Source organism: Manihot esculenta, chromosome 13, assembly GCF_001659605.2.
Source record: "Manihot esculenta cultivar AM560-2 chromosome 13, M.esculenta_v8, whole genome shotgun sequence".
Classification (NCBI taxonomy): domain Eukaryota; kingdom Viridiplantae; phylum Streptophyta; class Magnoliopsida; order Malpighiales; family Euphorbiaceae; genus Manihot; species Manihot esculenta.
In genome coordinates, this window is record NC_035173.2 from 1844579 (window position 1) to 1871964 (window position 27386).

Below are 27386 nucleotides of genomic sequence, written 5' to 3' on the forward strand. Positions count from 1 at the left end.
CAGTGTTTTAATTTAATTAAAATATTGTTATTTAAAAAAATATTATTATTTTTAAAATTTTAATTAATTGTGATGATTCGATATTCAGAAAATGGGGTTTTATAAGGGGTTCTGTAAAATTGGAAAAAACTTAAATCTAGAGGAGAGTATTTCTCATTTTATATGTTTTCTTTTGTCTGCTAGTGACGTGCTAACATAACGTACATCATTGGACCGCTACGTTGATTCGGACGTACGAGGGAATCAGATCTCTGCCCCATGCGTAACGGCCTCTGATTCTTTCAGGACGCGTATGCGGGTGGATCCACACGAGGGACATGCGGATATACTTCCTGGTTCCGGGTTGGGCCAGAGGATGAGGTACGGGTCGAGCCCAACGAGAATCGGCTAGTCCAGTCGGAAGGATCAAGTTGGCCTTGGAGATGGGGAGCTGGACTTAGTGCGAGTCGTGAGGTTCGAGGGCTTCGGGATGATGGGCTGCATCGTGGGCTGAACCCCAGACCAGAGAGAAAGAGCCAGCGGTCATCAAATTGATATCAAAACAACAATTCAATTATTACAATAGTTTAAAATAATTAATATTGTGGAGTGTGATTTTAAAAGAAATGTTGTAAGAAAAAGTTTGTATCAATCTTTCATTTTATAACTCAACGTGACATTTTTTTTCTATCAATGATAATATTCCTGAATATATACCAATTATTAAAGATGTAAATTATATAAAAAAATATTTTAAATTCATTAAATTTTAATTAAAGTTCAAACTTATTTAGGAATAATTTTAATATTATTGAATTTATTGATAAAAAAATTCAATTTAATATGAAAAAAATTATATTTACTATTTCCTTTATTAATGATTTTTATTTTTATTTTCATAATAAAATTACTTTTATCTTTTAAAAATGATTTTTCTTTTTGAAATATATTAACCTCTCATTCTTCCGTCTCATAATTTTTCTCCATTTGATTTTTTCACGCATATAAAAAGTATATATATATTTTTATTAATTTTTTAATTATATTTATATTAAAAATATAAAATTTTATTAAATATTAAAAATATTTTGAAATTTTTTTTAAAAATTAAGTTATAAAAATTAATTTATATATTATTATAATATAAAAAATAAATAATAATTTTAAAATAATTAAAAAATACAAAAATTATTGGACAATAGAAATAATAGTTTTAAAATGATTTTTGGGAATGGGATGGGCAACTTTAGCAAATGACCCAAGTTCGTAAATCCGGTCCAAAATCAATCCTGAGTTCAAACCATAAAGAAACTGAAAGTCTAGCCAATGTTCTCTCATGGACCAGCTAGCTGCTACCAGAAGCCCATGGAGTTGAGAATTTTCAACCCCTGAAAACAGCAGTACAGTGGCGTTCCCTCGTGGGCTAGCCAGCTGCCACTATCATTTTTGTTAAATTTTCAGGAATCATGATTAACCTGTGATGTGCGAGGCCGTATTATTATTGTTATTTATTTTCATTGATACAACGGAAGAACTGTGCGAGGCTTTTCTTTATCTGGGTTCATGGGTGTTTCAGGGTTTATCAAAGGGTTAAATGGTTTCTATGGAAATAAACCCAGAATCAAACTATACCCATTTGGCTTTCATATTCAAAGCAGAGAGCTATCGCATTCCCAAGACCTCAATGCTGATGATTCAATACTTCCAGTCTTGATCATTGGTGCAGGACCTGTGGGTCTCGTTCTCTCTATATTTCTCACCAAATTAGGTACTTATTAACAAATTTCTATGTTCTTTTCTTTATTTCCTGTTTCTAATTTATTGATACTCACTATGTTTGCCGATAAAAGCCTTGGGAGAGAGCTCTAGAATGGTAGCTTGTTGTTAACTTAAAGCTTTAGCGCTCACAGAATAGTAAAACCCGTGAATTTGAAGTTATAGAGCGTCATTTGTGATGAGTTGTATACAGTTTTAGCGAACGTATTTGATGTTTTCTGAGAAGAAATTTGCTTGTTTATAGATTTACGAATTGCTAAACTAAGTTTACAAGGAAAACAATGATAAACTGGTGCCTGTCTAGTTTGCTTCCAAAGATAAATTTTTGTTGCTTTGCTTTCTATTATTCCCTCATCCCTTTTTATGATATTAAACATTTGTTTTTTTGAATTTTTATGCATGGTGCATTAGCACTTCCCGTTACAATTGGAATTATTATTGAAAAGTTTAACATACTTGATGCAACAGGGGTCAAATGTGCCATTTTGGAAAAGAGCAAGACATTTTCCAACCATCCCCAAGCACACTTTATTAACAACCGGTCTATGGAGGTTGGTTGTTTTTATAATGGATTAACACAATGCACTAAGTTTTTTTAAAGAATTCAGGATTCATTGTGACATTCTAATTGGTAGGTATTTCGCAAGTTGGATGGCCTTGCAGAGGAGATCCAGATCTCACAACCACCAGTAGAATTATGGAGGAAGTTCATATATTGTACTTCACTAACTGGTCCAATTCTTGGGTCAGTTGACCACATGCAACCTCAAGGTTTGATTATTTTTTGAAGATACAATATTGCCATGTAGAAGGCAGCTCGATCTTAGATTCATAGTCATAGGACTGAATAATCTAGATCACAAGGCATAGTCATTGATCACTGAATATTTGTGATATCTGCTAATGTTTGACTTTCCCAAGTCATAGCAGTAAAATTTTGAGACTCTGAATTTTCTTTTCATGGCTTTCATGGTTAAGTGAACATATATTCATTGCTGTAAATGACCAGATTTTGAAAAAGTCATCAGCCCAGAATCTGTTGCACACTTTTCACAGTATAAATTAAGTAGGTTATTGGTTAAGAAGCTAGAAGATCTCAACTTCCATGTTTGTGGACCTGGAAGCCAGGAAGGCTTTGATAGTTGCCCTCTAAAGGGAAGAGAATTATTGATGGGGCATGAGTGTATATCAATCAGTGCTGCTGATGAGTTTATTACTGCAACTGCTTCTCATAGTGTGGAAGGGAAGTACATGGAGAGAAATATCAATTGCCATATTCTTGTTGGTACAGATGGTGCTGGAAGCACCATACGGAAGCTTGCAGGGATAGAGCTAAGAGGTGAAAAAGACCTGCAAAAGCTTGTTAGCATCCACTTTTTTAGCAGAGGCCTTGGACAATACTTGCTCAACAAGAGACCTGGAATGCTGTTCTTTGTTTTTAACACTGAAGCCATTGGGGTCCTTGTTGCACATGATCTTGAGCAAGGAGAATTTGTATTGCAGGTATACAGCTTTATAGATATTTAAAATACATATATGTTTATCTTGTAATGATTTAATATGTGCTGAGCACTAACAGTATGTTATTGCTTCATTGCTTACATCTCATAGGTTCCCTTTTATCCTCCTCAGCAGAATGTGGATGATTTTAGCCTAGAGGTATTTTTCTTTTACCATAATAGGTTTTCTGAGTTTGAAATAATCTCATTGACCTTCTCAATAGTTTTCTGGTGTGATTAAGTATGAAGGAAAAAAGTACTGAATTTAGGTTGACAATACGGAAGTCATAGCTACGTGGTGCTTTATATGCTAAAGATGTTTGAAAGTAATGTGTAATCATAAGGTTTAGCATGTAAGGACGGAATCTTCTCCATGTAAGTCATTGTTTTTTTGAAGGGCTCAACTTCTTGTAGATATGCGAGAAGTTAATTTTCAAATTGGTTGGTCAAGAACTTTCAGACATTGATGTCATTGAAATTAAGCCATGGGTGATGCATGCTGAAGTTGCTGAGAAGTTTGTGAGCTGTGACAATCGAATAATACTCGCTGGTGATGCTGCTCATCGGTTTCCTCCAGCTGGTGGTTTTGGTGAGTTCTGCAATTGTGTATTGTTAGTAGTTAGTAAAAGTTAAAAGTTTGTTTTTGTTCCTGCAGCTCCTGCATATTTGTGCTCTAGAGGACTTTGTATATTAAAAATTGTAGAGGGAGAGACAATCAGAAAGCCATCATCATAAATTTCCTTCTCTTCTTTCCTGATCCTGACAATAAGAAGGACGAATCAGTTGTTTATAATCTTTTGATGACATTCCAAGTGAAAATAGTAGTCACTAGCTATGAGCTAGATTTTTCTGTACATTCACCCAGTATAATCTTCTAACAAACTTAGGAATTCTTTTTTTTCTTAATTGTAGGAATGAATACTGGCATTCAGGATGCTCATAATCTTGCCTGGAAAATAGCTTCTGTCATGAAGGGTATTGCACCATCTTCAATTATCCGTACTTATGAAATGGAACGTAGACCGGTATTGCTTTCATCTTTGCACCTTCGCTCCATGTGTTTTAATTATTTATCTATTTTTAATAATCAATAATATGGATCCTTGACCTCCACTTTCTTCTTTCAGATTGCAATTTTTAATACAGCACTTAGCGTCCAAAACTTTAGAGCAGCCATGGCAGTTCCTGCTGCTCTTGGTATTGATCCATCTTTTGCAAATTCAGGTAAGGTTGCTATTGTTTTTCATCTTGTTTTGTTGGTAATTTTGGTCAGTCCTTTCTATGATTGTTTGGAAAAATAGAATATTGTGTTCTCTGCTTGATGGCAGTGATATATTTTCATTCTTACGTCCCTCCACTTTTCTTTCTCCTAGCAAAAAATGAAAAGGAAGGGTCATTAGTGAGATCCTTTACATTTTCTGGTTTTTCAGTGCATCAAGTTATTAATGATGGGGTTGGCTCCATTTTACCATCCAGTATACAAAAGACAATTTTGGAAGGGATTTTCACAATTGGTCGTGCACAGCTTGCTGAATCTCTTCTAAATGAAAAAAACCCACTTGGGTCTTCAAGGCTTGCCAAAGTAAGACGTATATTTGAAGAAGGAAAGAGCCTTCAGCTGCAGTTTCCTGCTGAGGATCTTGGTTTCAGGTATTGCTTATCAATCATTATTCATTATACTATAGGCATACTTTCAAGTTTCAACTTGGCAAGAATTCTGTCTACTTCACTTTCAAAAAGTTTATTGCAAATGTTTTAAGAGCTTCTAGAGTTTACTGAGTTAAAGACATGTATAGCTTTTTATTACATCAGTGATGTTATACTCTCAATTTTGTTTTTTAGTATCCTCTGAATTTTATTAACAATTTTGACTTAATTTGATATTTGATAATACTTATCTAAATATTGATAATGCTTTCATGGGACTTCCATGGTTCTTTCAAATAAAAGATTGACAAGTGACTCCCTTTTCAAAAACTTTAAAATCTCAATTTTGTGTTTAAGCTATTGTGTTGCTTATCATCTCATTTTAGGTACCTCGAAGGAGCAGTTGTTCCTGATAATGATAGCTTGGTGGGAGTTCTGGAACCTCCCACTGGTCGTCGGAGGGACTATATTCCTTCTGCAAATCCGGGGTCAAGGCTGCCCCATATAGATGTGCGTGTACTATCAAATTCATCAAGTGAGGTATGCATTTTTCTCATCAGATTATATGTTATATGGTTGTCAAGTAGGGATCACCTTAGTTATATGATAGTATCAACTGCTGACATTCTGGCCTTCTGCATGTTGATATAAAGAAAAAGCTTTCTTCTGTATTTTTATTAGCAAGTGGATTATATGAAATAGCCATTTTAGTTTGCCAAGTTTCAGCTTGCATGTCTGTGAGTCGATTAGGTCTAGTTTGTATGAAACGTGTTGCATTTTGCAGTATGTTTATTAATGGTGGTAGAAGTGCTTGTCTAGGTTACTGTTTCTACACTTGATCTTGTGTGTGGGGACAAAGTTGAGTTCCTCCTCATAGTAGCTCCTCTCAAAGAGTCCTACAAACTTGCTCGAGCTGCATTCAAGGTGGCTGAGGAATTCAAAGTTTCTGCTAAAGTTTGCGTGTTGTGGCCTGCCGACTCTCTAGATGAATTTGAAGTAAGGAGTAAGAAAGCACTGGCACCTTGGGAAAAATTTATAGATGTTGTAGAGGTTAGGAAATCGTCAAATCCATCATCATGGTGGAGTATGTGTCAGATGACTGAGAAAGCAGCAATTTTAGTGAGGCCAGATGAGCACATTGCTTGGCGTGTGAAATCAGGTGTTGACAAGGATCCTGTTTCAGAGATGAGAAGAGTTTTTTCTGCAATTTTAGGAGCGAAATAATCAACAAAATAAGATACCATATCTAGAAGACTCCTGATGTAGTCTACTTGTGTATTTTTAAAGAGAAGTGTTGCTTACAGGGAGTTTTTCATGGATGCTACATTTGATTTCAAATTGGCATGGTTGTGGAACATTCTTTGCAGACCATTGGAGGGAAGCAGATTGTATGTAGAATTTTCATGAGGTAATATTATTTTGTTGCAAATCACCATGTTCTGTCCACTAATATTTTGTCTGATCAGCATTAGAATTTGTAGCATTTATGTGTACAAAGGCACATTCTGCAGTAATTTACTTTGTGCACTGGGCAAATCACATGCTATCAAGGGTTTGGCACATGCATTGCCTGGATGAACTGAGATCATTGTGAAAGTCAGTGCAGTAGTACTTTATATATATATATATATATATATATATATACAAGGAAGATTTAAAGACACTTTGTGATCTTCTTTTTTATTAGTTTTTTTTTTTTTTTTTTTTTCAGATTTGACGATTAGGTCTCTTGTGAAGACATTTAGGTGTAGTACTACACTATTGCATTGCCATGTGTATTCTGGAACTGACAATGGTGAAATAACATATAAATTATTTACATTTTTAAGTCTTCATCACATAAGAGATGATGCTAATAATTCTATACAACTTAAATTTCATTGGCCTGTAATTATCAAAATCTTCAAGAGAACTACTTCCAACCCCCCCCGGAACAATACATAGGGAAAGTTCCGGTTTAGGTTTTCGATCAGTCTTGGTTCTTAGTTTTGATTTTAGTTCCAATTTTGATCAAACCCAAAGGTTAAGGAAAAAATTTGGTTTTAGCTTGAAACTGGACCAAACCAAACAGGTTGGTTTGATCAAGTTCAACGCGAGTTTCAAGTTGACTGTCCGTTTCAGATCAGCAGAGGGCATGCTTAGTTCTCTTTGTTGCCCTTTTATAGCTTGAATCTCATGTCATAATCGGACAGCCACCTTCCACAAATTAAAACAGATCGCAAGCCAATGTAATGCTCATTAGTCCTGCTATTTTTAGAAAAGATAGACTAGCCTGAATTCCTGTAATTTTCATTGCATTTTGCAAGAGTTGTATACTGTTCAAACTTTAGCATATGTAATGTGACATTACATTATATACTGCAAGTTCTGCAACCAATCAAATTACATATCTAACAATGTTACCATTTACCATTAGAATGAACATAATATGAGTTTTAATGGAAGGAGGAGCTGAGCTACAAACAACACAAACTCATCATTCCAAGCTTTTAAGAACCACTTTTGGTCACAAAGTCTGCAAGTTGTAATTCTGTCCCATAGTATGATCAGATTCATAGCCATCTGATGAGCTGCAGATAGCTGTGATTTGCTTGTGCATCAACTATAACTGCTTGTCAATGTAATTATATGACCAACGATTGCTGTCACAATCCCAAGCAAACCACCAGCAATAACCTATCATCAAAGAGCATCATCAAACAATGATACTTACTACAGCTTCCAGATCAGTATCATGTTGCCCATGATGTTCTTGGAAGTCGAACTTTGCGAAAATAAGTTTTTTCATCATTAATAACTTTCATCATTTTCACTATTCAAAGCTAAAACTTAAATGGAGTGGCAGTTGTTTTTGTACAAGAAGGTGATTTAACAGCAACTTCACAGGTATATTACATATGAAAGAGATCTTTCAGAAAGTTGTGAGAAAACTATACAAGGAAATATTACATACCTGAGGAGGAGTGTGACCAAGTAGTTCACGTAGAGGTCTGCTTTCTGCCAGAGGATGCTCAGCAGGAAGCTCGTATACAATTTGATTCAAGACCTGCAGAAAACCCAGTTCAAACGCATGAAACCCAAGCACACATCTCAAATCCTCCGAGGCATATAACTCTGGCTTTTTTAGCTAATACCCATTCCATGCTGAATGGCTAATCTTAAACTATGGCTTTGTTGGGGAGGGACAAAGGAGAACTAAAAGAAAGGAGTAGGTGAAGTATCAAACCTCTGCCTGGCGACCGGCATGTAGCCTTACACCAGTTGCATCATACATCACCTGTCACCAAATTCCCAGTGTAAAAAATAATACTCTGTACTATATATTCATTAATGTGAACAAAAGTACTGATTGAGGAATCATAAAGGATGAATTATGCTTACAACACATGCTAAGATTAATGCAGTTGCAAACAACGATCCTCCAAAGCCTTCCTGGAACCCAATGGCCACAGCAAGTGCAGTAACAGTAGCAGAATGGGATGATGGCATTCCACCAGACCCAACAAGTTGCTTGAGATCCCATCTCCTTTCCTTATACCTGCAAATCTAGGAAAGCTTAACATTCTTAGGGTATGTAATCTAAAAATTGATAAAAAAAAATTTGGCAGCATTGCTCCAAACAAGACTCAAATTAAATACGTTTAGAAAGCTTTCACTATCATTATGCAAAAAAGAAAAAAAGTTCATAGATTGATGATTGCAATATATACTGAAATTCTGTATCACAATCAATTCCCAAGGAAAGCATCAAATAACCAAGTGATAGAGCTCAATTTTGATCGAGATGAGAGAAACTAAAATTTCAGAATTTTAGGCAGTTTAGCTAAGAGATAATCTAGTATTGAACTCCTTAGTATTTCAGCTCATATATCATGTTCCAGTCAAGGACTCTCCAGTGGTCAAGACAACCTAGTTGCAGGAACATGAGGCCCAGTGGGCCCATTATGGCCACCTCTCCATTACATAACACTTTCTACCTCTCCATCTCGTCAATGGAAGTTGAACTTAACAACTATCAATAGCTTGACCTACTGCATTGTTGTGAAAGACGAATCCATCAGAGGAGAGATTACCTTTGTGGTTTGTAAAAGCAAATCAACACATATGATTTCTGTTATTTGTAGAGATAAACAAAAATTAAGTGAGCATTTCTAAATTTAAAAATATGGCAATTGAAGGCTACTTTTGAATTGACTCTAAAAATGGTTCATAAACTATTTAAATCAAATTCATTCGACGATCTAGCTAAAACCAGAAACCAATAACCAACCATGTTATTGAGAAAGAAATTCAGAAGCCAATAAACACAATTCCAGATCCCAAAACATTAGAGATTTGTTATTGAAACCCAGAAAAGAAAATGAAAATTAAGAAAGTGTAAAAGCAATACCAGGAAGTTACGAGCTTGGTAGACTGGGCAATAGCGAAGGCAATGAGAGCAGCAATGAGAGGATAATTGTTAAACAAGGAAGACCCAAATGAAGATGATGATGACGACGACGACGACGATGACGATGATGAAGAAACAGAGTTATGGGCAGATGACCCAGATGCAGCACCAGCCATCTCCCCCATTCTCTCTCTCTCAAATTTACAATTTTGAAATCCCCCCTTTGGGCAACAGAAAGAAAGATTGAGAGATGAATGCTGCAAACGACTTTTTTTTTTTTTCTTTGGGCGTCTGGAGGAGGGGCTGGGTTTTCGTTGGAAGGGAGCTTAAGGGCGTTTATAAGGGGGAAGGTGTTTGGTTGAAAAGGAGAAGAAACGAGGGGCAATAGGAATTATAAAGGCAGGTTCTTGCTTGGTGGCATCTTCGTTTTTTTGTTTGGTATGGTTTATTTCTTCATTCAACGTCTTTCATTTAACTAACGGTCTTTGCTTTCTCTCTCTCTCTCTCTCTCTCTCTACCCCTTAACTGAATATGCCCCTTCCTTCAAATTCATTTCTCGAATATGCCCCCCCTATCACTCCCTATTTGGATTGGATATATTTTCTTTTCATTTTTCAAATATTTAATATTCTTTCTTTTAGGAGCTACCTGACTCTGATAGCTCGGATCTTCTTTTTAAAATTTTGTATAACTTTAATGCGAATATTTTATGTAATATTATTGTACACAATCCATCAATTTGTAATGAAAAGTTTTGTAAAACTTCTATTCAATTGATTTTTTAAATATTTTTTATTTGAAATGGAAGGGTTAAATTATTTTAATTTTATAAAAAATAAATATTTTATATGATTTTATAAAACTTATTTAAATCATTTTCTTATAGAATGAATTTATGGTCAAATCAATATTATTATAATTTAATGTTTAACATGCATGTATTGTAAATAAATAACATTGAATAATAATTATTAAAAAAAAAAGGTGTCCAGTACAATTGTGACCATTGAAGCAAATTTGACCAGTAATGCCCACAAACAAAACGAAAAGCATTAGAAGAATTTGTCAATCATTTAGAACTCAGAACCCATTCAATTACACAGTGCAGCCAAAAGCTTGCTAGTATTTCAGAAATTATAATTTCCTCGACCAAAATAAAAAGGGAAACTATAATGACATTAATTACACAGAAAAAGAAAAGATGAAATCATTATCCTCTAAAGGTGTTCCCTCTTTCACTGGGCCAAACACGGTCTTGGAACTTAACTTCTTATTGGAAAGAAAGAATTGCCATGCGGCCAAGTTCTAAAAAGTTTTATGTTTTACCTTTCTTCTGTTTTAATACGAGGAATTTCTGCACTCTACAACATCCCCTTGCGTATACAACTCTTCAGTACCTTTTTTATTATATTGTTTAATACCCTTGTTAACTTGATTCACAGTACCACCTTTTTTTATTATTTTCTGTTTTTTTTTTAAATAAATAATAGCATAATGGCATTATCCAGATTCTTTTAGCTTGTACTTTCTGTGCTAAAACATCACTATCTATACATCTAAGTTTCTAAGTTAACGTTTAATAATAATAACAATCAAATAAAATAAAAAATAAAATCAAACAACTGCATAGGAACTGGAGAATTCCCTGTCTGGTCTACCACTTTTTGGCTTTGTATTTGTCGCCAAGTGGGAAATGCATGAGGCCAGTGGCAACACAACAACGGCCTAGGACTTCACCCTGCAATTGGTGGGTGCACTACATCAATTCAACCACAACATAACATGTGCTCACTGCCCAGTCAATATTAAACTACACATCATTCATTAATCAATTTTTTTTGCTTTTAATTTAATGAGGGCAAGAGCTCACAAAAAGCATTTCACAAAAGAACATCACATGCAACACTAATAAGAGAGCTTACACATACACTGATCCTAATACTGAGATTGCTATTATCATCTTCAAGTTTTTCTGAGAATTAAATCTTATCTAAAGAACAAAAATAATTGGTTTAAACAAAGAATTCAGAGGTGCAGCAACAAAATAAACTTCTCTAGTTGTCAACATTTTTGCATTCCTATTCAATGTTCCAAGGAATATGTCTATGCTTCGTTAGAATCAAATTAAAAGCTTCCTTGGGGAAGCCTCGATGAAAAAGTTAAATGAAGAAAGAAAGAACTCACCTTCGATAAACTTTATAGCCATTCTAATTTGATTTCTGAAGTCATTTGTGTTGCCATATACAGACTTAAGGATGCATCTCCTTTTGTAAGCTGTAGATTCAGTTCCCAATCAATACTGCTTTTCATTAGCTGAAAACCAGCTTAGGAAGAGCAAGCCATCTGATTAGCTGATGATAAATCCGACATCCTTCAGTACATCTCCACTCTAGCAGATCATTTTGTTTGATAGTGGAAAGCTATAACGCATTTTTCCCCACAAAATTCATCAATTCTGCCTTTGCAGCTTCCATAACCACTTGGAAGTCTATCTGCGTATACCTTCCCCTACAATTTGAAATTAGCAAACAGCTCAGACCTGCCAAGGCAATTTTTTTTTCTCTGCTACATATTGGGGTTTAAAACCCCGAGATAAGCAATTCCACAAATATATGTAGAAGCTAATTCAAAATCCCCAAGGGAGAATGACATATGAGTGTCTAAACTTTTGGATATTTTATCTGTCTACTTTTTTTTTTCAACCAAGTGAATGGATGCTAAAAATTTCTTACTTTGCAAAGTAACATAAAATTTGACTAAACTTACCACATGACTAGATATTACCATGTTAATTCCAAAAACAAAAGGCGTTCCCCTCACCTTCTCCCCAACCTCTCCTCTTTCCTTCGCTTAACCTAAACCTCAAATTTTTTATGAACTTATTTTAATTAGTCTTTTTCAATAAATATTTAACTAATAAGAAACATTATCTTATTAGACATAAAGGAAAATGAGATTATGATTTAGGACGCAAAAGAGCAAGAAAGCAAAGAGAGGATGGGAAGAAGAGAAGGAAACGGGTAGCAGGGTAGGGGTGTCATATGATTACACATGATTACTTTTTGAATTAAAACAGTTGATTAATGAGGCAAGTAAACACAGAAATATCATATTTAGACAGACAAAGACTTGAAAGGGATATTGGTTTTTAATAATTTTTTATTTCAAATAACTTCATTTCAACTTATTTTTAACCCATTATAACATTTTCGATCACAGGAACAGTATAAAAACTCAACCAGAGAACAAAAATTTCAAAAAATTTAGGCATTAAAAATGTCAATATCCCATAGATTATAATATTACATATATGTAATTTTATTCTAGTCTAAGGATTAACAGTACAGAGCTAAATAATTATTCAAATTACTAGCACGAAACATGAAGTAGTTGAATTTCTAAGATACCAGAAATGAGTCTTAGACCAAGTTGTAGATGGGTAGGCTGGGCTGGGAATGCCATGCATTATTCTAGCAATGGCGCGGGGGGTAAATTTGGCCTGTGAGTTACTCTGCAAAAAAACCTGTATGCCAAAGAGAAGTAGAAGATTTAACACCAATAACCATTTTTAGTTACCTTGAGTAGAAATATGAACAAATCTGAGTGAATTCTCACCTTTATATCTGCTCGCAAAAATGGGCTGCAAATACAAATATGAATAATACAATGACATTAATACTCGCATAAAAAATCATGCACATGGTAAGTAGCGTAAATAGTTAGATTTTAGATTTTAACTACATAAGATCTATGTTTTGCAATCAGTTCATCCTATTGAAGGCAAGGACCCTAACCAACCTGCTTTTATGCATTGGATTTGAGATGTCACATTGGCCATCTTCCCTAAAGTAATCCAAAATCTTTCTTTGCAAGCAATGTGTGTGCTGGGAGTCACTGCAGCCTTGCATCTTTTTACAATCATTCACAGCAAAGACTGCAGCATTAAACATTGCATCCAATTTTTGCACCTGGTTTTAGAAATGAACTACATTGATATCATACATAAAACTGGGGGAAAATAGAATTATCCAGTCAACTGGTTCATGAACATGGACGATAATGCCATGATCTAATGATGAGTTTAAAGTTCAATGCTATCATATTTTGGAGTATATATATCAACTAAGAAACATATTACAAATCAATTAAATAAGAACCAGTCACCTTTAAACGTTCAACTTCTGATAACCATCTTGTAAGGTGAGCCGAGAGAGAGCAAAAATCCTCGGGTACCTTCACTATTGAATAACAATAGGCTGGATTGTTAACCTCATATGTTATTTCTCCCTTCAACTGAAACAATCCCAAAAACAAGACAAAAAAGAGAGTTATATAGTTACTTTTCTGTAAAAACAATAGCATTCTCTGTACTACAAAAATTAAAATGCCAAAATTTTTTGTGTGCCTTATTAAAATTCATTTCTCAAGAAGTAAGCATTCCAGCTTCATAAACCAAACCTAAGTAATTATGAAAGGTGAATCCTAATGCGCAGCTAGTTGTCAAATATGCTCATTACAATTCCTGCCAACCATAGTAAGCATAACCCTGAGTGACTAAGAGGAAATGAAAGTATGTTTTTCTTTCAAAATTCCAAACCTTTAGATTCTGTATATGATTTAATAGATCAATAGTTGTAAACCCAATGCTGTTGGAAACAGTAGGCAGATCAAACACGTATTGCCCTTGTCTTGTTTCAGACCTGAAAAATGATTGAGCAAAAGTCATTGCACCAAAAGTTTTCACATTGAAGTGATGCAACATCACTACTTCATATTAACTGGTAAGATATCATAAGCTATGCCTACTTTTTAAGGATTGCTGAAACTACAATATCCTTGTCTGCCAGCAGCACTGGAGTAGTCTGCATTTACATCTCAAGCATCAGTTGATGGGTATCGTGAAATAACAATATGCAAGTTTCCATGAGTTGTTCAAAAACTGTAATTTACTCCCTTGACATATTGAAACAATAATGTATATGGTGGTGAAATTCTTTGGTACTAGATCTGTAAATATTTTCTTTTCATACGAGGGAACTCAATGAAACTGATGGACAACAGATTTAAGTGGCAATGCTTGTATGCTTTTGCAAAGCTTTAATTTTGTTGCCAAAGAACAACCGGGACTTCAGCAAACTACCAACTATAACCTGCTATGCTGCTAGATCTATCAAGGAAGAAGAATTTAAGTCCAAGGTAAATAGATACAACTTAAAATGCATTTAGAACCAACCTTATAGAAATTCAAGGAGCAAGTTACATTCAGCTCTGGAAGCAGATGCAAGTATTGCACTTCACCCAACTCCAACTGTGTTAGAAGTGTGAGCATGACCTGCCAGGGTCAAAGACCTACCTCTCTTTAACAAAAAAAATATGTGCCAAGAGGAAATACGAAAAGAGCTTCATTTCTATTCATAGTTTGAGCGATAACATGTTCCTATGTAAGTTGGCCAAGATGCCATTAAATTTGCTGATAATTCATCGAAATTAATGGCTTCTATTAAAATTCTTTTCTGAGAATTGATGCAGCAATAGTACATGGGAAAAACCTCTTCTTTCATATCAAATTCACGGGAAGCAGATTCTTTGATTAGTGAACAAATTTTCCCATGCTTGCCATTGGTAAAGACTTGACAGAGGAACTTGCTTACAGCATATTCATCTACCCCTTCACTGAGAATACAATGTCACAGATAAATTTCAGGTCTTTGAATTATGAAATGCAATACTAATTCATATACAATCACCTGTGTGAAAGACTTCGAAGCTTGTAGTAAGTGGTATCATCAAAAAAGAGATGGCAGTAGGACAGCCTTCCATCCCGTCCAGCACGTCCAATCTCCTAAAAAGGCAAATAAAAGTAATAACAAAAGCAGGTAAGTATCATTAAGTAAACTCCATCATACAAAAAACTCTCCTAGCATTAAAAAATGGTTAGAACAGTTTCTACCTGAACGTACTCTTCCAAGCTTTCTGGCAGACTATAATGAATTACCTAAAAGAGATGCAATCAAAGAGTCCGATATCTATGAGATGGCAACAAAGGATATGCGTGAATATGGTGATAAAAGATAGTCCTCCAAGGACACTCTTAAATGTAAACTTTTAAATCCCTAATTTGGCACTCTGGGGCGTAGCCTAGTGGTAAGTGCATCTGAGTAAATCCGAGATATCTCAGGTTCTACTCCCCTAATCCCCGGTTCCCATTTCAAAAAAAAAAAAAATCCCTGATTTGAAAATAATCACATTTTCACTCAAAATGCAACCTCATACTATAAGTGATTTAGTTAATCTCTGAAATCCAGCAGCTAAGTTGCCACAGAAGGCCTCACCACTGGTTCAGGAACTGCAGTTTTCATGCCCACAGTCCAAAAATGGGCTTAATATAAAATAGACATTCAATTTTTATCTATGGTGTGCAGGGTGGACTGAAGCATCATAAAGATATTGATGTAAGTAGAATAGTAGATAGACAACAGAAGGGCTAATTAACTGAGCTGAGCAAAAAGAAATAAAAATAGAGTTGGAGCCAACAGAGGATAGTTTCTGGAGGGATATAAGTAGTTAGGCAGTTGTATTCTGGTTACAGGTGTTTAGGATAAAGTCAAAGGAAGTTACTCTAGCTAGGAGAGTATAAAAGAGAGTATATCTTAACAGAGAGGCAAATCTGAAATCAATAACAATTCTACTATTCTTCTTGAAGCTTCTCATCTTTAATTCACTTCCTTTCTTATTCTTTCTTCTTTCTCTGCAATTTCTCTTCTCTTCTCAATTAGGAGAAGGGGAAACCCTGAAATTAGGGCTTCCTATGCCAGGTTTTAACACAATGCTATGGATACACTACATGAATATTGAGCAGCCCAAGCCAACATTGAGATATACCATATTATCACTATGAAACCTGGATGATCTACTTCAACACTACACCAAAAATTGGGAGTAGTTAACATGAATGCAGATAAACCATGAAGTCAGAGGAGGTTGTGTTCTTACAGCTCCAACGTCACTCTTGTCAAGCCCCATTCCAAATGCCACAGTTGCAACAACCTTCCATTTACACATTCAAGTCAACACATTTACTCTCCATTATATTTTATAAAACATAGTTTACAAATAGAAAAAGACTCTTCTCACCACTCTAATTTTGTTAGAACAGAATAACTCTTGTATACGGCTGCGATCCTTAGAAGAGATAGCACTGTGGTAGCTCTGGTTATAAAATCAACTTGACATTGTCAGATCTAGAATCTCACAACAAATTAAATGAAGAGAGTATCCAATATACAACTGATAGCCATAGCACTAACCTTTGAAGAGATATTGTTATCACACAAGTATCTGCTTACTATATCAGTTTCAGACTGCAAAAATATTATCGTGCAATGGTTAATTTTGCCGAATACTATTGCAAATTTAACATGTATTATGCATAATACTATAAACATATAATATATCATTTTCAACATTTTATTGACAATCTTTAGAATTTAACAATATTTTATTCCTTTTATAGTACCTAGATGAATTGTGAACTAGTGAAAAATTTTTAGCAATCAGAAAATGGTTGAACGTTCCTACAGAACTATGGCCTAAGCTCTACAGCATATGAGTTACAGAATCATTTAAACAAAGCATTAGAAATAAATATTTTAAACATATGATACCGTGGATACCTGGAATTTGCAGTATATGATGATGCTTTGGACTTCCATAAAGGGAGAAGATTTGATCAATCTCAGCAAATCTTTCATTCTATTGTATTCAAGGCATAGACCAATATTCAGTAAAAATATTAATTAAAGAAGAAAAAATCGCAAGTAAAAAGGAAACATCTGAACTTACCTATTTCCACTCAATGACACTGACAGTTGTAGATTGTCTCTCAAGTGGGGTTTTTGAATAAGATTAGCAGAAGAAATCTCTAATGCGGACATTACAGCATTCAAAGTTGTACTAGTGGCTGTTGCAGTCATTGCCAGAAAGCATTGAACATTGAGTCTAGCACGAAGTAGAGGTGCCCTAAGCCTCATGAACGAGGGCCTGAAATTATGTGACCTGTGGATATGTTGATCATGTGAATAAGTTTTTTTTTTTCCTCAAGCCTAGAAATCAAGAAGAGTTGCTAGGAAAGACAAAATAAAAGATGCAAAATAGTAACTTACCATTCAGAAATACAGTGAGCTTCATCTACCACAAGTAGTGATATAGAAATCGAAGAAAAATTTGACAAGAATTCCGCGTTTAAAAACCTCTCTGGGGAAATAAAAAGCACCTGATATTTAGGCCAGAAAAAGTTAGCCATAACAATAATGCTTTAGTTGCCTAAAGAAAGAAAATTATCTAAAAATATGAAGGTTGCTAATAATGAACAAAACCTAAAACATTAATGCAATTGCTAGGCATATACAAAAGTTAATGATGATTAAATTGCATTTGAATTGGAATTAAACTCACCTTTATGGCCCCTTCTTTGACTAGCCTAAATGTTTCAGCAGCTTCTTGGGATGTCTAGCTCATATTTATTTGGAAAAAAAAATCAACCACAGCCAAATTACATAAAAATATAAAAGAGAGAGAATAAAGCATGAAATAACCTGACTGCTACTCAGAAGGCCACCCTGAAGCTCTGGAGGCAGCTGTTTCAACTGATCAATCATCAACGCCACTAATGGACTCACGACCAGTGTAATTCCTTGCAAAAGCATCGCGGGTATCTGATAACACAGCGATTTACCAGCACCAGTAGGCAAAACGAGCATGGTCGACTTCCCATCCAGCACCATCTTAATTGCTTCCAGTTGCCCATCTCTAAATGAATCAAATCCATACATCACATTCAACAGCCTCACCAAATTTTCATCTGACGCGTTATTTTGAGCTGCCAAAACTGCCTCCTCAATTAACTCGCTTCCCTTAGCCCGCTTCGGCTTCTTCTCCGTAATTTCACATATTAAACCATCCTCTTGATCGGCATCGCTTTGTGCTTTCTGTTTTCGTTTGCTTCTTCTATAAGATTTGAAGCCGCTTGATCCATACCCAGTTTTCCTTGTGGCTTTTTTGTTCATGAACTTGCGTTTACTTCGATTCATATTTAGCTTAACAAAATTACCTTCACTGGCACTGCACTTGCGCAATTTTGCAGGGGGCAAAGGCGCATTAGTTCCTATCAAATTAGGATGCTTCTTAAATGAGTTGGGTTTGTTTCCTTGCGATACACAATCAGTAGAATTAGCTCCGGCAGATTTTGGAGGGCCACAGTCGTTTTCAGTGCTCTCGAAATTTAGAGAGGGTCTATGGATTTTGGAGAAGGAAGCTGATTTTGAGAAGTAGCCTGCAGGAAGGGTTTCGATGGAAAGGGAAATGGGCACTGTGGGACGGTTCTGAATGAACGGACGACGGATCTGGAAGGGGAGAGTAGATAAAGGAGAGAAGTTAGGTGCAGGTTCATCCTGAGTGGGTTTTGGAGGTGATTTGGTTAATGATTTTGGGGGGTTTTCTGCGCCGAAGGAGGTTTGAGCCCTGGTTCTGGATCTGTGAGAGGAGGATAGAGCCTGTGGAAGTGGCTGTGGTGGAGGAGGAGGTGGTAGTGTTGGTGGTTTTGAGTTTCTTGGAGGGGTGGCAGAAATGTGCGATCCGTCGGAATCCGAATCGGATTCCATCTGGCGAGGACGACCGGATTTCTGGAGGGAAAAACAGACGGCATGGCTTTATACTCCAGATTTTCCCGCCAAATATATTATCGATCACGTTTTAACCTCTTCAAAAGTCTGATGTACCCTTCGACTATCTCAAAATGACTTCAAAGAAGGCTAATTTGTGTGGCTGGGTCGTTTAATTTGGGCTTAAGCCCAGCCTGGATGGGCCGAATGAGTGAACATTAAATAATGTGTATTTGATTAAATTATTTTATAAATATACACAAAAAAAAGAAGAAATAAAATGAGATAGCCTTTAATTAGAAATTTCAAGTTTGAATCAAGCAACTTTAAAATTTGAAAGGAATCATTTTATGCTCCTAAATAGATCTGTCTGGTATGAATCTAAATTAATAAATCTATCTGCCATGAATCTAAATTAATCAATTAAGTAAATTTTGAATACGGGACAATTTATATGCAATTTACAACTTTTGTAGGATCTAAAATTGAGAGAGAGAGAAGTAATGATAATCTTCTGCCATTTTTTTGGGTCTTTGATGGATAAAACTTGAAAGCACTCCTTCCCTTTTTGCTAACTTAGAAATGGATAAAGGACAAGCAAATGGAGCAAAATCAAAGCTATACCTTTTAACAATCTTAAGAATATGAATGGCTGGGTTTAAATTCACACTTCTCTCTAAGACTCTAACCAATGGCTTGAATCAAGTGGGGAGTAACTACCTAGAATGTGGCCACTGGAGCAGAACAACCACAAATCTCCAATGCCCCTTCACTAATACCAACCTAATTACAAAATAAAAACTTTACAATTATATCACCAATGCATTGTGGTGTTTTCTTACAAATAAATTGGAACCAACAGAAACCAGTTGGCAATAATCTAAACAGCCCTTCAAACACAGCAAAAAAAAAAAAACCATTAACATACAAGCACTCAGCAACTTCTCAATATGGCCGGAGTAGAAGATTTTCGTGGTGGGCACCGTTGGCACGGATTGAATGAAAAACTTTCACATTATTGTGCAATTGCACTTGGATTCCAGCTTTGGAGGCTTTGTACTGTCAATGTTATTAGGAAGGCCAACATTACGCACTGTAGATTCATTTGCATTTTCATCATTCTCGGTCTTGGTAGAAGGGGATTTTATGTCCAATTCCATCTGTTTTTGTCTGGCTTTCATCGATTTTGAAGCGCGTTTCCCTGTAGTTCTGCTGCGTGAATCCTTTCTGTCTGCAGTGGATTTTCCCAGAACTGTAACTGTCGGCCGAGAACCTTCAAGAGGGACGGAATCTTCTTTTTCAATGGCTAGAGTTGCAGCTCGATAGGCCAGATCATGTACAATTGAGCTACAGAACAGAATTGTATCTGTTGCTTCTTCAAGGGTTAGGCTTCTTACCTTGCTTTCTCCCCAAACCTTTACAGTTGAATCCTCTGCCACAAGCAACGAATGCGAATCAAATTAGATAGTACTAGTTACATGTCAAATATGTTGCAAGCACATGGAAACCATAAAGCATTATTTTATAAATCTCCAAAACAGACATTTGATGTTGTAGCTTTACAAGCGCAAACACATGACAACAAAGTATTCTCATTGGATAAGAATTCAATAAAAAAAAAAGGTTAAAAAAGAGACTGCATATAAATCAAGAAAAATATATCGCAAATATATTGCCTTTATCTTCGAGAAGAGGATCGTGTTCAAGTTATGGTAGTCCATGCAACGAAAAGATATAATATCTATAAAATTAATAATGCTAGGATGAACATACCCAATATACCATGTGAGTCATCTGAGTTGCCGTGCTCCAGAACAGAAGCAGACATCTCCTTGTCTGAAGGTGTGGGGACTGAAACATCCTGAAGTTCATTTATACTACTCTTTGAATTCGTACAGACATCATCATTCTCTGAGCCAGGGGAGCTTTGGCAATTGTTCTCAATTTCTATCTCAGATATTGAGGCCAAAGAACTATGAGCAGCAACCACAATATCATTCCGTCCATCGAAACTAGAGCTCAACATGGTATGTTCCATTTCAACAGGAGGATCTGGACGAACAACTGATGCTTCTGTGTCTGAGACACTGCTTGTATTGTTTGGCAAATCCCCTTCATTTCCATGAAGATGATAGTCTTCATAATTTGGAATTGATGATACCGAATTCTCCTCAAACTGAACACCAACTGCATGGCAGGACAAACCCAAGGTAGATGCACCCATTATTCTATTACTCTCACTATGATCACATGAATCCTTGTCAGGAACTACTGCCCCAATAAAAGACGCATTAGAAGCACATGAACCCTCGTCAGGAACTACTGCTCCTTCTATTCCATCATGCTTCATATCTCCAACAAAAGCCTCACTGTTCTCTTCATGGGTGCTTGTTGCAAGACCTAAAGCATGGTAAGTGTGGTTTGCAGTTCCAGGCAAAGATGACCCGGTGCTTTGAGGTCTATTGTTTGTGTCGTATCTGTAGTTCTCCATGTCAGATTTCCTACCACTTAACTGCCGTTGAACACGATTTTCGACTTGCCTGCCTGAGCTGAAGTCAATAGAGGATGAAGCAGAGGTACTGCCATGTCCAAAGGAGCTTCTCAAACTGTTTGCACCATCTCGAGAATAAGAGAAATCATCGTAAGTGATGGTAGAGGCAGTAAAACTCCTGGCTTGAACAACTGGCCCTTTGATGCTGCTTGACCTCTTAAGCAGTAAAGAAATGCCAGCACCTTCTGAGACATCCACCTTCAGACTTCGATGGTCACTAGAGTGCAGCAACTGCTGAGCTTCAGAGTCAGTATCAGGTTGTCTATAACTACCAGCTGGTTGCACAGCTCTATGCTGGCTAGCAATCCTCTGCTCATCTCCCTCCACCAGTGTTCTAGCAAGGCAACTTTCTTGGGAGGAAGTATGGCTTTGTTCGTGGCATAGAGCTTGGCTGTGGTTAAAATCATCTCCTCCCTGAATAACCCTCGACTCTACCTCATCATGGACTTGTAATCGCGACTTAAGTATGGCCACCTGTGTCTCCAGCCCATCAAATGGTTTGTGCTCTTCAGAAATATTCATGGACAATAGGGGGGAGTTCTCAGGAGCTACTATTTCTGTCTCCAGACAGGTGGCTGCCACAAGATTGTTTTGTCCACTGCAATCTGGACATAGATTTATGTCCTTTTCTATCATTTCAATGGCATCAAACTTGCGACCACATTTAGAACAAACTTTTGCGTTTTCACTACTATCAACTTCTAAAAGATCAGCTTTGACACATAAAGATTCCGAAGCACAACCCATTTCCATATCAATTTCGTGGTGACTGTTCTCTTCAGAGTCATTAGGTTCACATTCAGTGGCAGGAGTTCTGTCAACATCACCAACCTGAAAGGATGAACCATCATCTGCATCATGCCTGACATCCTTATTTAATGTATCATCCTTATCAAAGGCAAATACTTCTTCCCGAGCATCAGAATATCTTGTTTTTTCACTTTCCATTGCCATGTCTTCCTGGTGGGGGTCACTTCCTTCAATATAAGGTGCAATGCTCATACCTTGATCAGAACTTGCATTGCTGCTGGTTGTAACTGAAGAATTCCTAGACATCAAAGAACGACGTGCAGAATTTGCTTTTGCAACATAGAAGGTAGAACTGGGCACACTAGATAAGAGTGGTCTGAACATGTTCTGAGGACTCTTTCTATGATCCTACGCAAAAAATTGATCAAGATAAAGGATCTGTGCATTAATACCTCTGCAGACATGTGACAAATCTCCTAAACGTTTTTAATCTAATTTGCACAAAGAACCATAGACCACATGTTTCTGACAAATTAGAAAACCTCTTCACATTTAAACACTACTCCAATATGGATAAAGCTAGCTCGCTCTTATAAATTCTTTCATTATATAGTTCAACAAATTTCTTTTCTTTCATAGAAAACCATATTTGTTCAATATTACTCATGAAGAGGACAAACAGCTATTTTATGCTTTATTTTAGAGACGCGGGGGGGTAGGGCGGCGGTGTTGGAGATTCTAATTGAGCCTGATTAGTTGACTAACAAGGGCCTCCCACATGCTTTCAGAAATTACAGCTGAATTCCTTGTGACTTTAGGTGCTATAATTGACTTCTTAATAGTAGGATAGCAGGGTAGTACACTAAGCACTATGCTGTTACATATTTTAGCTTCTAATGTAGGTAAAAGTAATGGCATTTATGACAAAATTGAATATATTTATCCACCATAAGAAAATTTTGAGTTTCATGTCATGGAGGAGAAGTGCAGGAATGACTGAAGAAAACCAAGTGCTAACCAACTTTCAATTAGGATGTCCATTATTTTTCTGAAGTTAGAGCATGGTGTATTTTGCCCCAAAAGCAGTGTATAATTCAATAATTGTGAGACAGAAAAGTGAAGCAATATAAAAAAAAGAAACAAGTGAACTACTTAGAATTCAGAGTTTTGCTCAGAATCATATGATTGCCTTTAACCCCAGAAGGCACGTATATTAACCAACTCTTTACTTTTTTTTTTTTTTTGATATTTCAAGAAGATACTTGTAAAATCTTATTATAAAGAATGCAATTTAGAGGAAATAGACAATAAAATACCATTTGACGTAGAGCAGAATCAAAGGATCTTTTTGGAGCAGAACTAGGAGATATTATTCTTGTTGGTTTCTTAGAAAATGCCACAGCTCTATTATTTGAAAACGTGTCGGCCGCCTTTGAAGCCAAGCGGTCTAAACTACCAACACGAATCGACTGCACGGAGTCCACATCATCATCACCAGATGACACAACAGACCCTCTACTGTGTAAGCTAATCCGATCTCGCTCTTGACTGTGTGATGAACTCACACTTCTAGAAGCAGTCGGAGACATTGATTGCCGTCTGAATTTTGAGCTCAAGTCCCTACCATTTCTAGATGCTGGTGAAGAACCCCTTACGTATGATGCTGGTCGATCTGCCAGAGAAGTGCGGAGATTAGGTGGTGCTTCAGAAGGGAAACCAGGAATATTTGATTGCCATGCCCTTATTTTCGGTGAAGTAGAATTCCCTCTACTTGTCCTTACAGGGGAAACTCCCCTTCCTCCTGATCCTGTGCTTGTCCTCCTTGGGGTTGGAGTTGAAGACCTTGGACCAGGTGGTGAAGCTTTACTTGGAGGAGGAGAAGGCCTACGTGAAGGACTGGCAGGTCGTTGGCTGGGAGTTGGGCTAGAATGAGATGCTGATGATGGCCTTCCCCTCGACTGAATTGAACTATTACAGGACCTCGGTGATGGGCTCAAGCGATTTGGACTTGCACTGCCCCTACTGCTTCTGTAACTCTTCTCCATCTGCATATGGACGAACTCTTATTTGCAGGAAAACCAAAACATTTAAGCAGTTTGTTCTTTCCTTTTTTTTTTTAAAAGAAAACTTTAGGGGTGTACAAGTAAACATAATTGTGCTCCATTATATAAAAGTGACCAATAACCTACTGTGGATGATCTTGATATAGTGATAGGCTGACTCCGAGGTCTGCCCCTGGATGCAACATTAACTGCTGGTGGCTCATCATCCAGTGAAGGAAAAAGTGGAGTGTCGGGAGGAGTTAACAACCTTAAGACATCAATAACAACAGATTATTCAGTCATCACTAATACCGGCCAAAATCTCGATGCAAATGATTAAATGCAATTCAATTCTCGTCAAATCAGTATTTTGCTTGACTCTTGAACAAACCGAAATTGATTAAGAAAATAGAATTTCCAGCATTTACAGCATGAAACTTAAATTATACTTTAGACATACATGGATTAGATGCGTTTCTCATGTAAAACTTAAATATTTCTTTCTTGACATTTCTGAACAAAAAGGTTTGCAAGGTGTCATAAAGCCAGTGCTTAACAATGGCAAGTTAACAAAGTATCAGCAGAAGAAAATCATAACCCACCAATCATAGTCATTCTTCTCCCCATCCGCATTAAGCAGTTCACTATTTTCTCCCCGAACAGGAATAGAGATTCCAAGCTTGAAATCTGAAAAGTGCCTCAACTTTTTGGCTGTATGCAATAGTTTCAACAAAATAACATAAAGCAACGTCATCAACCAGAAGAAACATAAAACAAATACTTTTATTCAAAACCTAAGATAGATGGATTATAGCAAAGAGGTTGGTGCAGAAAATTACAAAATGTGTCTTCAAAATCATCAGATGACTGGAGCAAAAAATTATCTCTTTCTCTCGATTGCATTTCATTGAATAAAGCAAGGTCATCATCTTTCTCCTTGAAGAGCAATCCACCTTCAAGACTGCGGCCTCGCCTATGGTTCTCGGCTCTGGGCTCTCTCGCGGGAGAATATCTCAGTGCTGGAGAAGGCGGCATCTCCACTACAAGTTAAACTTTCTCACTTGAACCTCTCCTTGCTCCCACAACTAAAACAGCCCTTTTTCCAAAGCCAATTGCCCATCACTTGCATCCAACTATAGCATACAACTGCATTCACATTGTTGTTTTCAAAAGCCCCATTAATTTAATCCGACTTCCAGCAATCCAAGACACAGCAACTATACTGATATAATTCACAACAACTAAATAAACTGTACCATTCAAATGCGGAAGTTTGACAACTATATCTAATAAGCACGAAATCAAACCTTCACCTTGCAATACAATCTCCAAAAACCCTAAATTCCCATCACCCTAATCACTCTGGAACCAAACCATAACATTTCACCGCTCACCCCTACTCAAATACAGCTTCTATTAGCTGTTTGGTCTTCCAATGAAGCTTAAAATTCCAAAAACAAATCAACCCGCCGTTAGAAGTCAGTGAAAGCAGCTTGACTTGAGTAACCAAAATCCCGAATAAAAATTTCTTCAAATATATATGGAAAGCTCGTTTAATCCGAAAAAAGATCTCGAATTGGAAGACCAGGAGAACTTTAAATGCCAATAACAATGCGAATAATGTTGGGTACCAAGCTCGGATCTATAGCATTTAATGGGATAATTTAGTGAAAAATATTAAGCAGATCGGAGAGGATAGGTTGTAAAGTTTCTAGTTTTCTCTCTCCTCCGATACAATGAGAGAAAGTTGCAAAGAAAATTTGCATAACTAACCTCTCTATCGTTTCTTTTTCTTTTCTTCTAGCTGCTCAGATTTGCTTCTTTCCTCCGTAGCAAGCTTTCATTGTTTTTCCCTTTTTTTTCCTCTCTTTTCCTTCCCAGTTGCTTACTTTCTCTTTGCTCTGTGATATTTCCTTTTTTTTCTAATTTTCTTTTGTTTTTCATTATTTTGAAGGAAATAATTGCTTTTTTCTTTTTTTTTTTGACAATTTATATACAAATTACTTGATAAATATATATATTTGTGAATTTATAGTCTAGAAGTCTTTCTTTTTTTGTAAAAATCGTGGAGACATATTTTAACTTTCTACATTTAGGGAAAAGAAAAATCTGTAAGCATTGTGGCAATTAAAAGATAATCCAAACAATTATTTTATAATAAATAATGAATCTTTGTTTTTCATTGAGAATAAATTTTTTAATAGACCTATTTAATTTAATTTGATTAATTAATTTCACTCACAAGATTTAACACGTGCTCCTTATTAAAAAATAGATAATTTAATATCTCAATAATACCTATAGATAATTATATATTTTATTTTTTTTTATTTATGTATAATTTAATTGATATTATATGAATTTGATAAATATTTAATATTTTTTGAAAACTATTATTTTTTAAATGTTTAATAAGAATTGTGTTTTTATGTTGTCATATTAAATAATGATGTGTTAGTGATTTGTTAACACATAATTAATTTGGATAAAGATCAACATTTGGTTACAAGTCCATTTCAATATTACATTGGCCCATCATAGCTTCTCTTTTCATTCTTGCTCTCCATTGGGACCCATCATCTACTCTCCAAATTAAGGTAAGATATTTATTAAAAATAATATATTTTTTTAACAAAAAAAATAATAAAATTTTATTTATTATATGCTAACATCAAGTGTCAACTTAATTTACAGCTATTTTCGTAAATCTATTATATATTAGCGTAAATGCAATTAATATTATTTTATATTACAATAAACATTTATAATGAAATAATCTTTTATAATAGATTTTTTAAAATTATTGAATAAAATTTAAATGGTTATTTATGTTTCTTAAGGTTATTATTAAAAATATATAAAATTTCAAAAGTGCTATAGTAAGAAATAATTTAAAATTATAAATAATTTGCGGAAACAGCGTGAGACGACGCAGTTTTAGACTTTTGACCAATTCTTAGCACTTTTGGGGCTAAGCACACGTGAGGACCGTGGGTTTCCAATCGGGTTAACGATAACAAAAGGCTAGTAAGTCAGCTACGATCAAATAATAGAGACTAGTGGCGCATATATAGCTGGAAAGTGTGTCTTCTT

At 35.8% G+C, this 27386-nt stretch overlaps 4 protein-coding genes across 9 annotated transcripts; 1 reads left to right on the plus strand and 3 right to left on the minus strand.

Annotated features, from left to right (window-relative positions):
* Positions 1 to 1387: 1387 nt before the first annotated feature.
* On the plus strand, positions 1388 to 6721 carry LOC110629106 (FAD-dependent monooxygenase apdD). Of its 2 annotated transcripts, none has more exons than XM_021775990.2 (11): positions 1388 to 1747; positions 2224 to 2306; positions 2391 to 2526; positions 2765 to 3258; positions 3367 to 3414; positions 3669 to 3843; positions 4167 to 4279; positions 4382 to 4478; positions 4685 to 4904; positions 5288 to 5441; positions 5721 to 6721. In XM_021775990.2, exons 1-11 carry the CDS (start codon positions 1543 to 1545, stop codon positions 6123 to 6125), a joined length of 2130 nt encoding a protein of 709 aa, XP_021631682.1. In that variant the 5' UTR covers positions 1388 to 1542; the 3' UTR covers positions 6126 to 6721. The 2 variants fall into 2 exon arrangements, with proteins under 2 accessions (XP_021631682.1, XP_021631683.1); XM_021775991.2 differs by having other exon boundaries at positions 3047 to 3258.
* A 493-nt stretch (positions 6722 to 7214) lies between these two features.
* On the minus strand, positions 7215 to 9538 carry LOC110629584 (uncharacterized membrane protein YuiD). The gene is made up of 5 exons (XM_021776619.2): positions 9292 to 9538; positions 8283 to 8439; positions 8128 to 8178; positions 7855 to 7947; positions 7215 to 7577 (listed from the first exon to the last, which is right to left on the minus strand). Exons 1-5 carry the CDS (start codon positions 9474 to 9476, stop codon positions 7500 to 7502), a joined length of 564 nt encoding a protein of 187 aa, XP_021632311.1. The 5' UTR covers positions 9477 to 9538; the 3' UTR covers positions 7215 to 7499.
* Positions 9539 to 9573: 35 nt separating this feature from the next.
* Positions 9574 to 19093, minus strand: LOC110629556 (ATP-dependent DNA helicase Q-like 5). Of its 3 annotated transcripts, XM_021776583.2 has the most exons (20): positions 17886 to 19091; positions 17746 to 17799; positions 17454 to 17563; positions 17134 to 17346; positions 16965 to 17043; positions 16599 to 16652; positions 16426 to 16500; positions 16285 to 16338; positions 15242 to 15286; positions 15039 to 15133; positions 14841 to 14964; positions 14525 to 14623; positions 14098 to 14153; positions 13889 to 13991; positions 13456 to 13584; positions 13090 to 13259; positions 12907 to 12931; positions 12699 to 12814; positions 11476 to 11799; positions 9574 to 11029 (listed from the first exon to the last, which is right to left on the minus strand). In XM_021776583.2, the coding sequence occupies exons 1-19, from the start codon at positions 18948 to 18950 to the stop codon at positions 11712 to 11714; spliced, it is 2754 nt and encodes a 917-aa protein (XP_021632275.1). In that variant the 5' UTR covers positions 18951 to 19091; the 3' UTR covers positions 9574 to 11029; positions 11476 to 11711. The 3 variants fall into 3 exon arrangements, with proteins under 3 accessions (XP_021632275.1, XP_043805620.1, XP_043805621.1); XM_043949685.1 differs by lacking the exon at positions 17746 to 17799 and having other exon boundaries at positions 17886 to 19093; XM_043949686.1 differs by lacking the exons at positions 15242 to 15286; positions 16285 to 16338; positions 16426 to 16500; positions 16599 to 16652.
* Positions 19094 to 19552: 459 nt separating this feature from the next.
* On the minus strand, positions 19553 to 26219 carry LOC110629692. Of its 3 annotated transcripts, none has more exons than XM_021776779.2 (7): positions 26067 to 26219; positions 25133 to 25439; positions 24896 to 25004; positions 24441 to 24561; positions 23568 to 24296; positions 20724 to 22659; positions 19553 to 20382 (listed from the first exon to the last, which is right to left on the minus strand). In XM_021776779.2, the coding sequence occupies exons 2-7, from the start codon at positions 25326 to 25328 to the stop codon at positions 19961 to 19963; spliced, it is 3513 nt and encodes a 1170-aa protein (XP_021632471.1). In that variant the 5' UTR covers positions 25329 to 25439; positions 26067 to 26219; the 3' UTR covers positions 19553 to 19960. The 3 variants fall into 3 exon arrangements, with proteins under 3 accessions (XP_021632471.1, XP_021632470.1, XP_021632469.1); XM_021776778.2 differs by having other exon boundaries at positions 25550 to 26208; XM_021776777.2 differs by having other exon boundaries at positions 25133 to 26208.
* Positions 26220 to 27386: the final 1167 nt, after the last annotated feature.

Excerpts from the sequence above, each read along its gene's own strand:
- LOC110629106 (XM_021775990.2), top strand. The coding sequence starts at position 1,543 with ATGGGTGTTTCAGGGTTTATCAAAGGGTTAAATGGTTTCTATGGAAAT. Across the intron at positions 2,527-2,764 it reads TGACCACATGCAACCTCAAG|ATTTTGAAAAAGTCATCAGC; the intron begins GTTTGATTATTT and ends GTAAATGACCAG. Across the intron at positions 3,259-3,366 it reads AAGGAGAATTTGTATTGCAG|GTTCCCTTTTATCCTCCTCA; the intron begins GTATACAGCTTT and ends TACATCTCATAG.
- LOC110629584 (XM_021776619.2), bottom strand. The coding sequence starts at position 9,476 with ATGGGGGAGATGGCTGGTGCTGCATCTGGGTCATCTGCCCATAACTCT. Across the intron at positions 7,948-8,127 it reads ATGCCGGTCGCCAGGCAGAG|GTCTTGAATCAAATTGTATA; the intron begins GTTTGATACTTC and ends GGTTTTCTGCAG. Across the intron at positions 7,578-7,854 it reads TTGGTCACACTCCTCCTCAG|GTTATTGCTGGTGGTTTGCT; the intron begins GTATGTAATATT and ends CTTTGATGATAG.
- LOC110629556 (XM_021776583.2), bottom strand. The coding sequence starts at position 18,950 with ATGGAATCCGATTCGGATTCCGACGGATCGCACATTTCTGCCACCCCT. Across the intron at positions 17,800-17,885 it reads GCCTTCTGAGTAGCAGTCAG|ACATCCCAAGAAGCTGCTGA; the intron begins GTTATTTCATGC and ends AATATGAGCTAG. Across the intron at positions 13,585-13,888 it reads ATCATATACAGAATCTAAAG|TTGAAGGGAGAAATAACATA; the intron begins GTTTGGAATTTT and ends GGATTGTTTCAG.
- LOC110629692 (XM_021776779.2), bottom strand. The coding sequence starts at position 25,328 with ATGCCGCCTTCTCCAGCACTGAGATATTCTCCCGCGAGAGAGCCCAGA. Across the intron at positions 22,660-23,567 it reads ATTCTGCTCTACGTCAAATG|GATCATAGAAAGAGTCCTCA; the intron begins GTATTTTATTGT and ends TTTTTTGCGTAG. Across the intron at positions 20,383-20,723 it reads TGACTCACATGGTATATTGG|AGGATTCAACTGTAAAGGTT; the intron begins GTATGTTCATCC and ends TGCTTGTGGCAG.